Raw genomic sequence first — 14398 nt, forward strand, 5'->3', positions numbered from 1 at the left:
GTCCATTTAATCTGTACCCTTTACTGTTCATTTAATTATATTGAGTATAACATAATTCATGCTGAGTGGATCAGTATGTGAAATTACATTTTCTGACAGGGATTTATAATAAACTTCTAAAGTTACAAATAATTTATAAGAGCGCTCCGTTACCCTGTGTACAGCACTGTGAAATATTCATAAAAATAAGTAGAAAATACATTATGGAACATTACGATATGTGGTTGTACTGTATAAGTACACAAAAACATTCAAGGGTAAAATATTGTGTTTTTCTACTGCATGCAAAGATTAAAGTGTGAAGAACCGCTAAACTGTATAGCTAATCCACAAGTTATTACTGCGGCCAGAATAATGGAGTGAATTGCTATACTGAAGTGCGTTCGTACGGTCTGCGGAAATTCTGAATGTCAAGGTAATGCTGGTACCATGATAACAGTAGCAGGTATTTTTCAATGACTCCTATTAGTTGCTGTATCGAGACTTAATTGTCAGGATGTATCAATGCTTTGCTGCAGTTTAAAGGGAAAACTGGAATGGGAAATCCAAAAAAGAGCAGTAAATTCTAGCTCTGTGCCCTCCAATCAGTCTACGTCCTTTATTCTTCCCATGTTACATTATCTTGTCCTTTCGCAGTGAATATTCCAGTGCCCCTTGTTGCTTCTCTGAATCATTATCACATTTTTTCCCCCCAGTCCCTTTGCTTTTGTATTATAAAGATCTTTAAACTGAAACAAAGATTTGATAGAACCTTAGAACGCCACAACACATTATTTGGTAAAACCGTGCATGCACATTAAAGAAGATGTCTCGCTAGAATCTAACCTGGAGGACCTGGGAGAGGTTCACCAATGCCCAATGATCGATGTTAGAAAGGTCACACCACACAACACAAAACAAGATGACCAGTTAATATACATCACAAAAGTAACATCAGCAATACAAAGTTGTACATAACAGAGCTTGTGCCCCAATGTTAAATAAAAAAGGCACAGCCCGCTTCTGCCGCCGACGCAAGTCATGCACAAGAATATTATCATATTATACATTCGGCACAGTAATCAAGAATGATAGTGCAGGCAGGTCTGTGAGTGCATGGCATTCACTGACACCACTTCAAAAGTTCTGAATGATTTTCTTGTGTGAGTAAATGAATCAGGAATACTTGGGGGGAGTCATTCCCGACACAAAATAAAACCCTAATATCTATATTTGAACGGGACCCTCAGCCGCTTTCCAGAAAACCGTTTAATATGGAAGCACTTTTCTGGGCCTACATTTCCTGTTGCCGATCGACTGTATTTTCCGCACATTTCCTCATAGTTCCCACAGTTATTATTTGTTATATTTCTTTAGCTGCCTTTACAAATGTTACCGCAGGTCAGGGATGTTCTTAGTATTACAGGAAAAAAAGAAGAACAACACTCAAATTGATTCTAAGAACGCAACTACAGGCTCCCAATTTAAAGCGGGAAGGATGAGACCTTACAGCAGCTTTTGATATGGTTTACGTGAAAACATAATGGCTGTACATTGAAAGGGTACAGAGCATTCAAAGACCAATATGTTTCTGTTCCAGCGCTTTGTGCTTTGTTCGTGAAGATGTATTATGTTGATAACGCACAAGCTATGACTAATCTGACAATGTACCGCGCGCTATATAAAAAGGCACCCCGGGAATTTATTTGGCCGCTGCATTATATCAACTGGTGTAACGTCTTATTTCTATTATAGACTCCGTACGACAAGTCGTGGTGGCTGTTGTAATAAAGAAGTGGCGAGTTTGAGTGTTGCCAATAGGAACAATGTATTTACCTATGCAACGTACGCGTTGACTTTTTGAGATGTAATACTTTTATAAGCTCATGGCATCTGCCAAGTAATTTTATTCATGTGTGTTGGGTAATGGTGTCAGTGAATGCTACAATATTCAATATAATGATTCAATAGCATCATAAATCCATTACAAACATCCATAGCGACGGCGCATTTGATTCTCAAACAAGCTTCTAAATACTACAAATAAATACATGTTAATCAGCTGAGTTTTCAATTTGCTGTAATCATCGTAATCAGTACATGATAAAGACGGTTGGGGAATTGTGAAAATGGTAGTTTTGAATCACCATAGAAACCAGCAGAATGTTCTTACTGATTGGGCCGTTCCACTGGTTCCCCTGGTGATAAGAAAACTATGGAATAAGCTCCAATGGCTTCTTCTTCGTATCCCAATGGCAGAGAAATAACGATCTTGCCTAAATTATTCCCTGAATTCAGGTATTAAACAGGATTCTGCTTGTTAAAGCATGATTTTCATTCCATTATTTTTTATGGAACTAAATACAGTAAGTTCATTTTGGGGCATTTTTGTATTCCATGTGCTTAAATAATTTGATTTTAGTAATATGCTAAATACAGTACTTTTTAAATCTGTCTGCCATCATTCTCAAATTCCTAAAAACATGAGGCAGAATTATCTTTAATAAGCATGAATTATCATTCAATATGATTTCTATGATTAGGTGCATATTCTGGAGTTTAAATACATGTATCTCCTTAATTATAGTGTAAGAGCGGAGAAAACCCAAACCACTTATCATTGTCATTATTCTGCAGCTGTAAAATGTTCATACATTAAACTTTAATTTATCAAAGAAACCTGAATAAATATCACTTACATAATCCAACACGTACTTCATAGGGTTTTACCGCCAACATTGCACGTCAATAACCAACGAAACCTGCTATAGTGAAAGGTGTGCCAAGCCATTTCCCTACAACTGGATCAAGTGATTTACCCAACACCCTTTTCCATTTACTGAATAGTAATGATGAGGATATATATGTTGAGCACCCATGCTGCTGTGGACTACAATTCCTAGCATGCTTACAGGGATCTGTAGTAATGGTGAGATGCCAGGTCCATAAATACGACACTCTAAGCATTAGAACACAATGGTTAATTAGGAGTGGGTCTTAAATTATTGGCTATAAGTTACTGAATACGCACAATGGGAGACTGGAGTTCAATCTCATGATACAGGACCTGTAACCTCCTTCCTCATGGACTATCATGTTTGTTGGGCATTTTACATATATTTATTATTACTTGCAGATTTATATTCTGCACTGTACTATTTTGTGGGTATTCCTCTTTCTTGGTTCTTCCGTCTATCAGATCCGCTCACTCATTGCGGAAGCCATTTGCCTGAGAGTCTGCGATGAGTTGAGATGTGTAGCATCTGCTCTGCCACAGGGGTTAATGAAAATGTATAGTTACACTCCGTGTTAACGAATTACTCTTACATCCTCGGCCAATCTTTACCTGCTTATGGATGTATAATACTCTTTCTTTTAGAGGTCGATGGAGGAAGTAATCTTTTTAGTGTTCCACTGAGCAAAATCACGTACTGTACTTTAGGAGGTGAGACTGCTGTATAATTCCATTAACTTGGTAATTTTCACAAACTAATTATAGCAATTACATGAGCCCAAGCTCTCTGAAAAGAGAACACCATGCTAGGATACCCATTTCTCTGAGCAAATCTGATATTTCAAGTGTGACCTACAATTCAAAATAGAACACACAGTTCTTTCCCCATCAATTGACAGGAGGAGGTGGCATGAATAAGTAAGCCACAGATGTCTGCAGAATTCTGCATTCCGCTACATTAACGCTTCCCTTTTACCTGCAGATAGATGCTGTCTAGAGAAAAGTTACATATACACATATTATTATTACTGTATTTGCTCGATTATAAGACGACCCTGATTATAAGACACCCCCCAAAATCTGAATATTAACTTAGGAAAAAGCCTGAATATAAGACGACCCTAAAGGAAAAAAGTTTTACCAGTAAATGTTAATTCATGTAAACTATTTTTTTAAATAAAAGCTATGATTGAGAAAAATATTTTTTTTGTTTTTATTTCCTTGTATTTTCCAACCTGTCCCCCAGTTACGCACATCTGCCCCCAGGCTTGCCACACCAATATGGCACTGTGGCCCATGATATGCCTTTTAACCCTCTATATGCCACTGTGCCCCATGGTATGCCTTTTGACCCCCTATGTGCCACTCTGCCTCCAGAAATGCCTTATACCCCTATATCCCATTCTGGCATTTAGGGGGTTAAAATGCATATTATGGGGCAGAGTGGCATATAGGGAGGTATAAGGCATTCCAGGAGGCAGAGTGGCATTAAGGGAGTTAAAAGGCATTGTATAGAGCACTCTGCCTCCAGAAATGCCTTATACCCCTATATGCCACTCTGGCATTTAGGGGGTTAAAAGGCATATTATGGGGCAGAGTGGCTTATAGGGAGGTATAAGGCATTTCAGGAGGCAGAGTGGCGTTAAGAGGGCATTTAATAGAGCACTCTGCCTCCTGAAATGCCTTATACCTCCCTATATGCCACTCTGCCCCATAATATGCCTTTTAACCCCCTAAATGCCAGAGTGGCATATAGGGGTATAAGGCATTCCAGAAATGCCCCATGCCCCCATTTAACACACACACACACACACACACACTTACCGGTGCTTCCAATTTCCTGCTGTATTGCCGGGGCAGCGGGTTGACGTCTCCTTCCGCTGCAGCCGGAAGGAGGTGTGGCTAGCAGCGGGGGTTGTCTGCGTCCGTCACGCATACCTTCCCCGGCTGTCAGAGATCAGGTGCGGCACCGGTGCGGGGAACTCTGATCTCTGACAGTCGGGGAAGGTATGCGCGACGGACGCAGACAACCCCCGCTGCTAGCCACACCTCCTTCCGGCTGCAGCGGACGTTGTCTACGCGAATCGCGTACACGTCAACCCGCTGCCCCGGCAATACAGCAGGAAGCACCGGTAAGTGTGTGTGGGGGGGTGTTAAATGGGGGGGGGGGAGACAGAAGGATCCAGGTCCCCTGCAGTGGTGCGGGGGATCTGGATCTTAGTCTAATAATCAGACCTCTATTTGAGGTCTGATTAGAAGACGACCCCGATTAGAAGACGAGGGGTATTTTTCAGAGCATTTGCTCTGAAAAAAACCTTGTCTTATAATCGAGCAAATACGGTATTTATTGTTTTATATAGCTTATAAACAGCTTTTTGAACCTTAAGAATGGGAATATCCTCTACAACTAAAGTGAGAGCTTTTTTGAACCTTAAAAATGGGAATAGCCCCCACATCTAAAGTGAGAGGTTTTTGTTGAACATCGTACATCGATATATATCCTCTCTTCAAACGTGAGGCGCTTACGTCCCTTTTCATCTTTAAAGTAGACCAGATTCCATAACAGAGTTTAGCATCATTACAACTATATCAAAATTGCTGCAGTTTTATCTTTTCTTGTCACTGTAGATGGTTTATCAATTTTTGGTTTAAACGTAAGAACTATTTCGTTTCCTCTGAACTTGGTTTAATAGAAAACTGATTCCATCAGAGTGAAGGGCCTACTGGAACCACGGAGTAAATGTAACCATGTAAAACCGATTACACAAGCAAATGGCATCCTGATCACATATTACTAATGTAGTGTTTGTCCATCAGATCCGTAAACGCACGGCTGTTGATTGATTCTTGTGAGAAATGGCCGGCGCGCTGAGATTAACTCAAACCCTAAAATGAGAGGGTGATGAATATGTCCAGTTTTAGGAAACAACTTGGCACACCTAAATTACTTCTATAAGCCTATTCCAAAATATAACTGGTAACCGAAACAGTAAAATTGCATGCAATGAGCTAGACATTAAGGGCTGACCTTCAGGACCTGCGATTGAGACCACAATTCAAAAATCCATTCCAAAATGATCATTAGACGAAGGGGGGAAACATCAAGATTGTTAGAAATATCAACAAAAAAATCCCAAGATTGGGATCTGTTTCATATTTGGTGACCCCCAACTGCACCGGTGAGACCAAACTATTATCCGTGCTATAAGAACATAAAGCAGCCACTGATCCACTTTTACACTGAATCAGAGATAGCAAACGTGCATGCAGGAATTACATGAATTTACAGAATGTGGTCTTTTTGTAAATCAATAAATTCCTTTGTTAGTTTGGTAGGCGTTTTTTTTTTTTCATTTGTTGCTGTAGTTGACACTTAATTGTCAGCCTAAGCGGCATTGGTACGCGGGACAAAACGCTGACTTCCACGAAACACTGATAATAGTTTGGTTTATCCACATTAGCACATGCACAAGTAAACAAGACAAAAGCTTCCTTTACCCACAATGCATGCAGCAAATACAAGGCTTACAAGGAGAGCATGACTGAGCCAGTGTTCGAGTGAGTTCTCGGTTAACACTGTTGATCTTTGTACTAAAGAGCCTCAACTGGAACAAACTGGGGCTGCCAATTAACAATTTGCTAACCAAATTAAATAGTATAAATAAACACCATTAAATATTAGAATCTGATTATAAGAAAAGGATGACCTAGTTTAACTAAATCGAAATATTTTATAATATCTTTTATAAAAATATAACTCAAAGACTGTCTTAAAATGATGATCTTTTTTAACCGATGTTCCTTTTTTAACTGATAAATCTGGGCACTGGTATACATCAATGTATTGAGCTAGAATCAAAAGCAACTGAATCATTCGTGGAATTCTCAGTAATGCTCTCCTTGTATCAAATGGATCACAAACAAGGTGCCACAACACAGGCATGATGATCAAATGATTCTGAATGCTCTGCGATGGGATGATTTCAACGGCTGTGCAGACACGAGTTTCAGATGAAGAGACCAGTGTTCAAATTTGCTCATGCTTCAGTGCCCCCCTTGGATTTGATTTCATGGTGAAGAATACAATGATTTGTGTTGACACGTGTGCCCCCGCTAGATTCAATGGCCGCAGACAAAAGAACTTGGCTACCACAGGCTGTGATGACGATGACTTTGGTGCTCACTAGCTCATTTCAGTGACATCATGCTGAAACTTTACCAACCCAAGTGCTCTGCGTTTTGCTGACAGCCATTAGCCTTTAATTGCCACATTTTGTTTACTGATTCTTGTATTATAGGTTTTGTCAATAAAAGCGAAATACATTTTAAATAATGATGCGATGTGCCCACTTTCGGGGAATTTCTACACAAAGAAAAAGCTCCTGTTTTTGTTTTCTAGGGACTCAGAGTTATTTCAGCTTATAATACTGTAAAAAAACTAAACCTTAATGTAATACGTCTCGCACTAATGGTGATTTCACTGGCCTTGAAGTTCAATGAGTATATATACTGGTGACAAGGCTGGCATCAAACCAATAGGCCGGCAGCAAAGGCATTATTCATGTGCCAGTTCCACGTGGTGCGTCTTGTTTTTATTTACCTGCTCTTCCAGGAGGGCCTACTGGCCCGGGGCTTCCTTTAGGGCCCTCTGTTCGAGGTCCTGGTAGGCCTGGTGGTCCTGGAGGTCCTTGACTGCCAGGAAGTCCTGGGAAACCGCCATCTCCTTTGGGTCCAGAAAATCCAGGTGAACCGGATGGTCCAGGTAAACCTGCATCACCCTTTAGTCCTGAAACCACAAACAACTTTCTTTTAGAATATTTTCCATTCACCAGACAGGACAACCTTAAACTTTTTTTGTAACAATATAATGTACATTTATAAGTATGACCCAAAAGCACAGAGATGAACTGTATTATTATGTGGGAGTATGGTGCAGAATCACAAGAAAGACAGTGAAGTGCACAGTGAGGTATAAGTATGAAGGTTTTGATCCGTTTAAATTAAAACCACCTCTGTCTTATTGCTTGGGAGTTATAATGTTTCCATCTGTTCCAGGTTCTAAGCTGTCTCCAAAAATTCCCTGACTCAGTATGCATTCTCTAGCCAGCATCTTTTTGATGGCTACATGCACATCTTCTAATACGTTTACTCTAGCACAGCCAACACCAAAACCAAATAAAATCTAATCAGGACTATTAAAGAGAGAATATATCTTTATATTTTATACTCATTAAGATACAATGTTTTTATATTTTGCTGATACAAAATACATACGGCCATTCAATTTATTAGCATGAATGGGTGAAAAAATGTTACCTGGATTTCCGGGAAGTCCTGGCAATCCTGGGGAGCCAAAGCCTGGTAGACCTGAAATACAAATGTACATCATGTGTTTGTGTTTATATATATAATTTAGCTCAAAGAAATAGGAATAGGAGAAGCTTAATATCTACATCAAGTTACAAATCTGTTTAAAGCTTACCTGGCTCTCCCTTTAGACCAGCAGGCCCAGGGATTCCATCTTGACCAGCTCGGCCCTTTTCACCTGGGAAGCCTGGTTGCCCAGGTCGACCAGGATCTCCTACAGGGAACACGTATTGGTTAATATAAAATAATAAATAAAAAAGGCTGCATAGTAATACCAAAACAACCTGTAATACACAGGAACAAGAGGACATTTACCTTTTCCCGGTGGTGCAAATTATTAGCTACTTTACTTATCCTTACCTTTTGTACCTGGTGAGCCGGGGGTGCCAGGGTTTCCAGGAGGTCCATCATTTCCTTTAAGCCCAGGAGAGCCTGGACTACCTGTAAACCGAAAAATTAGAGAGTTAGAATTCCAAAAAGATTTATCTAAATTTTGTTACAGTGTCACTTGAAGTACTCAGGTGCAATGAGTAAGTATTTGTCCACTTCATACATTCATCAGCATTGCACTGACCAGCGAAAGGAGTAGTAGCTTCAAGGCGAAAGGAGTAGTAGCGGTAGGATTGGTATACAGGCCTGCATACGTCAAAACTCAATACTACACTAGCTTTCTCTTCTGTATAGTACAGGGGCGTCCAACGTGCGGCCCTCCAGCTGCTGCAGGACTACATCTCCCATATTCCTCAGCCAGCCCCTTAGCTGAAAGAGCATTATGGGAGATGTAGTCCTGCAGCAGCTGGAGGGCCGCACGTTGGACGCCCCTGGTATAGTAGGTTCTTGACGATCTACCTGTGCAATATAGGCTACTTCTGTGTAGACTAGTGATCAGATCTTCTGAGTTTTAACAGATAATTTTAGTTCGGACCCTGCTATACAACACTTTACACTGACGTGTTGGAGAACATCTCTATATATATCATAATCAGAATTAAACAATAATCTGTTTACCTGGAAATCCTGGAAGGCCTGTATCTCCTTTCGACCCTTGAACTCCAGGTAATCCAGGGAGACCTGGGTTTCCTGGTAACCCCTTGCCACCAGGTGTTCCTGGAAATCCACTTGGACCTGGTTCCCCCTAAAAGACAAAACATTGTAATGCATCAAGCATCAACATATCTGATTTCCTGAACATAAATGGTTTAGAAGGCTGGATGATGCTTCCATAAACTATAGAAGGTTAGTCAATCAATTTAATTGACATTTATCAAAAAATCTTCAGTACAATGACATACTTACTTCCGGTGTTCTAACTGCTAATGTTATGCATAAATAACACTGTGGTACAAAGTTGTAAAAGTGGAGCCTCACATAAATACACCACTGCTAATGAGCAATATTGCATACGATTTCACTATGTACAGTTATGCTCAAAAGTTTGCATGCCCTGGCAGAAATGTTGGCATTGATTTTGAAAATCTGAACGATCATGTAAAAAAACTTCTGGCTAGTTATAACATGAAGCCATTTATTGTCACATAGTTGTTTGGCTCCTTTTTAACTCATAATGATAACAGATATCACCCACATGGGCCTGATCAAAAGTTTACATACCCTTAAATGTTTGGCTTTGCTACAAACACATGAGACGACACACACAGGTTTAAATGGCAATTAAAGGTTAACTTCCCACTCATGTGGCTTTTGAAATTACAATTAGTGTCTGTGTATAAATAGTCAATGAGTTTGTTAGCTCTCAGAGGATGCACAGAGAAGACTAGATACTGAGCCATGGGAGCAGAAAAGAACTGTCAAAAGACCTGCGTAACAAGGTAATTAAACTTTATAACGATGGAAAAGGGTATAAAAACATATCCATTGAACCCAGACTGGATACTTCCGAAGGGCACTCCTGCACTCCCCCGCATGTCTCCCAAAAAATGAAAGCTCTGCTTCATGATCTTCAGCTAGTAGATTGCTGGAGAGCGCTTCACCCCTGCGATAGGGACTACAGTTTTTTTTCCACGGCCAGGAGACTTTATACTGGACTTGATTATCTCTTCCTGCCGTACTACCATCTCCCCAAATTGCTGTCTGCCCGTTATGGTCTGATTACCTGGTCGGATCATGCACCGTTGATATTGTCTCTGTCCTCGTCACTGACGCGACCTGCGGCGACGACATGGCGTCTTAACGAATCACTTTTTACGGACCCGATAGTTCAGACTGACACACACTCCCTCCTGACTAACTATTTTGCGGATAATGCTACCCCTCCGCATGGTGTTTCGATATTATATCAACTTCTTTTACGGACGCAACTCACTGTCCCGCTACGTTTTCAAGGCTTCTGGGAGCAGCTACTTCAGGTCTCTCTAAGCGCGAAAGACTGGGACAAAAAACCTCGTACAAACTCCTGACCCGCTGGTATAGGTCCCCTGACGTTCTCCATGCTGCCTTCCCGGATGTGCCTGATACGTGTTGGAGATGTGGCTCCGCGGTAGGGACAATTTTACATTTATGGTGGGAGTGCCCGAGGATTGTTCCATTCTGGCGTCAGATCCATTCGCTCTTGCCCCGGTTCACGGACCGTCAGGTACCGTTTTCGCCTGCTTTTTTCCTTTTGCATCATACTGACCAATCGGTCTCTAGCTATAGGAAGTCGATAGTGCCTCACCTTCTAAACGCAGCGAAAGCCTTAATCCCACTTCACTGGAAGGATCCTCTGCCACCTTCGTTTCGGGAGTGGATCCTGAAAGTGGAACATATCAGGTCTCTGGAGGAGTTGGCCATGGCCTCTGATGATCAAAGTGAGAGGTATCGGAAGACGTGGTATTATTGGATGGAATATATTGGGAGCTCCGACGTTTGGGCCCTGTTGCAGGTGTGAGGGGTCACTTCCGGGGTGGGGCGCTGTGCTGGTTTCTGGGAGCACCCTCCCCCCCCTTTTTTTTTTTCTCTCTTTTTCTCTTTCTTTCTTTCTTCTATCTCTCCTTCCTGTTTATCTTCTCTTCTCCCTCTTGTGTGCCATCCTTCCCCGTGTCCTTCCCTTGTTATGTCAGGGATGTTACATCTCTGCGCCTCCACACTTACCCCCATCATGTCCTATCGTGATCGGCCCCTGAGACCCCCTATTCGACCTACAGTTTATGCCTGGGCGGATCAATGCTGACACGATTTTTGATGCCTTACTTTTGGTATGTCACTGTGGTACGAAATGTGTTATTCTTCCTGCATTATTCTTACCGCTGTATATGCCCTGTGTTCGACTATGTTGGCCCACTGCGTTGGGCTATATATCTGCCTGTATTCTGTGGACTTATGGACCCCTTTTTTCCCCCCTTTGTCTTCCCTTCCCCACTTATCTCCTGTTCTGTTGTTGTGATAAAACAATAAAACATATATTTACAAAAAAAATCAAAAAAACATATCCAAAGCCTTGAAAATGTCAGTCAGTACTGTTCAATCACTTTAAGGTGGAAAATCCGGGGATCTTTTGATACCAAGCCAAGGTCAGGTAGACCAAGAAAGATTTCAGCCAGGACTGCCAGAAAAAGTGTTTAGGATACAAAGAAAAACCTTCAGGGGAAATACAGGCTGCTCTGGAAAAAGACGTTGTGGTTGTTTCAAGGAACAGAATGAACACAAATGAGCTGCAGGATCGAGTTGGCAGAAAGAAGCCTTTACTGCGCCAATGCCACAAAAAAGCCCCCACTGTGAAGCATGGTGGTGGCTCACTGATGATTTGGAGGTGTGTGAGCTCTAAAGGCACAGGGAATCCTGTGAATATTAACGGCAAGATGTATGCAGTACGGTATCAGAAAATACTTGGGACGCATGGGACGCTCTTGGACTTTCCAGCATAACAATGACCCCAAGTACAAGGCCATGTACACCATCCAGTGGTTACAGCAGACAAAGGTGAAGGTTCCGGAGCGGACATCGCAGTCTCCTGATCTTATAGTCATTGAGCCACTCTGGGGAGATCTCAAGAGTGCGGTTCATGCAAGACGACCAAAGAATGCATGACCTGCATGAATTTGGGGCCTCATAGACAACTATTACAAAAGACTGCACGCCGTCATTGATGCTAAAGGGGGCAATACACAGTATTAAGAACTAAGGGTATGCAGACTTTTGAACATGGGTCATTTCATTTTTTCCTTTGTTGCAATGTTTTGTTTCATGATTGTGTCATTCTGTTATAACCTACAGTTGAATATGAATCCCATCAGAAATAAATGTGTTTTGCCTGCTCACTCATGTTTTCTTTAAAAATGGTACATATATTACCAATTCTTCAAGGATATGCAAACTTTTGAGCACAACGGTATATATAAACATATTCAGGTGTTCTTACGTATGTCTTTGTTAGGCACTCCGTTATTTTAAGGTGTGCCCTTTGAATTCTATTTTGCAGAATATAATGAACATTTCTTAGTAAATAGTTCTTTACTAAATAGGAACAGTTCCTTTGCAAAATAAAACTGATATACAAAATTGAAAGCATACATTAAATTAAAAACATACCACTGTTTTATGTAAACTTTATTCAGCTACATACCTTTGGTCCAGATAAACCAGGCTGACCAACACCTGAAAGCCCAGGTTCACCTTTATCACCTTTAAATCCAGAAAATCCAGGAGACCCTGGTGAGCCAGGGCGTCCGGGCTGTCCAGGGGAACCTTTAGAACCAGATGGCCCTATTAAAGGAAGATTGGAAGCAGAGATATAAGGCTTCTATTAAGGAAGTGCTTACCTTTGTCTTACCCATCATTTCATTAACTCAGCTCTTTTGTTTGTTTTTTTGTTCATACCTGTCCTTACCAGGCCTTCATGCCTATTACCTACTGAAATCCTCAACATGTCATCATCAAAACATCAGTTTCCTTTATCAGGTCTGTAACACTCAGTTCCTTCCTGTATTGTCATGTCATTTGCTATTCAGTTCCCTTCAGCATGTCCCTCTTCCACTCGTCCCTTTAATTCCACTTCTGTCTCCATACTATTCATTCGCTTTCCTTCTACACCATATTCTTGTGATTTAGACATTCTTCATTGACCATTAACATGCATTCATACAGCAAAGCTAAACTCTACAGGCGCATTTCTTAGCACTAAAAAAGACAGTGGGCTTAAGGTACGGTTTTCAGTTGCTTTATGAATTATGTATGGACATCAAGGGTGTGAGTCATAATTCAAGTACCTACGGAATATGTCAAAGAAGCGTACTGAATGGAAAAAGAAAAATCCAAACAGTGTATGATACCAGCCTGAATTTAGTAATCTGTTCCTTACTGTAATGTATGATCATAGAACATTTTTGCATGCATATCAGATTGCTTACAAACTGCTGTATCCTAAAGTTTGCTTTGATCTGCAGGCAAAGGATAAGTCATGACAACATCTCCAAAGCTCTGTTCCATCTGAGAATATGTTTTCACGTGTCCTTACCAGGAAGTCCCATCTCTCCCATACTGCCCTTTGGTCCTGGTGATCCAGAAAGTCCAGGCTGTCCAGGAAAGCCAGGGTCACCTTTGAGTCCTAGTGAAAGATTGCAAAAATAATTGAGTTTTTTCAAATATGTGATGTGGTCTATCTTCTTCTAGTCTAGCTTCTTTGGATATAGGAAAAGCACACAATATTATAATACCAATTGTGTTTACTTAACCCCTCAACACATATGAGGTGGAGGAAGAAGAGGAAGATCATCCTGGGAATTCTTGTTTCTATTTTTTTATCTTTAATGTGTATATAGGGGTTTTGCAACTTTCAGGCGAGGACATGAAAGTTCTCACTGAAATCTAAACTCGCAAACATTTTAAGTTGCAGGCCCTCCAAAACAGTTTACATTTTAATGAATATGCGAGATGGTTTGTGGGTGTTAGCCTAAAACGGCATATGACCGCAGTCGAGTCTGGTCAGTTAGATATTTGTATTGCACATTATTTTATTGAATGATTAATCCACTAAATGCAAGGTAAAGAAACTTAAGTATCATGCTTTCTTACTATTCTAAACAAGAGGTCCTCATGAGTAATGTCCATTAAAAAAACCTCACAAATAATGTCAGTGAAGAGTCTTTTACTCATGTACCTGGTGCTCCTGGGGGTCCTGGGAATCCATTTTGACCTGGTGGTCCCTGGTTTCCTGGAATACCGCTAAAGCCCTTTTCGCCATTTAATCCAGGTTGACCTTAAAGTAAATGAGCGTACAATGAATGGCATTAAAATCTAATTCACCAAATTGCTACACAAAGTTATTGGTTTTTTTCTATTATTTCATATAAGTTTAAAAAAAAAATTAAGAGGCACATCACT

At 40.8% G+C, this 14398-nt stretch overlaps 1 protein-coding gene across 1 annotated transcript in view; it reads right to left on the reverse strand.

Annotated features, from left to right (window-relative positions):
• LOC149298119 (uncharacterized) overlaps positions 1-14398 on the reverse strand; it is a 77902-nt gene that overhangs the window by 10110 nt on the left and 53394 nt on the right. Inside the window, exons 34-41 of the mRNA XM_089487622.1 lie at positions 14175-14273; positions 13533-13622; positions 12642-12781; positions 9089-9215; positions 8441-8521; positions 8196-8294; positions 8030-8080; positions 7314-7499 (exon numbers count right to left, since the gene is read on the reverse strand). Coding sequence (XP_089343748.1) covers positions 7314-7499; positions 8030-8080; positions 8196-8294; positions 8441-8521; positions 9089-9215; positions 12642-12781; positions 13533-13622; positions 14175-14273 — 873 coding nt within the window. The remainder of the gene's footprint in view (positions 1-7313; positions 7500-8029; positions 8081-8195; positions 8295-8440; positions 8522-9088; positions 9216-12641; positions 12782-13532; positions 13623-14174; positions 14274-14398) is intronic.

This window comes from Sceloporus occidentalis, unplaced genomic scaffold (assembly GCF_023333645.1).
Source record: "Sceloporus occidentalis isolate IW3139 unplaced genomic scaffold, rSceOcc1.0.p SCAF_34, whole genome shotgun sequence".
Lineage (NCBI taxonomy): Eukaryota > Metazoa > Chordata > Lepidosauria > Squamata > Phrynosomatidae > Sceloporus > Sceloporus occidentalis.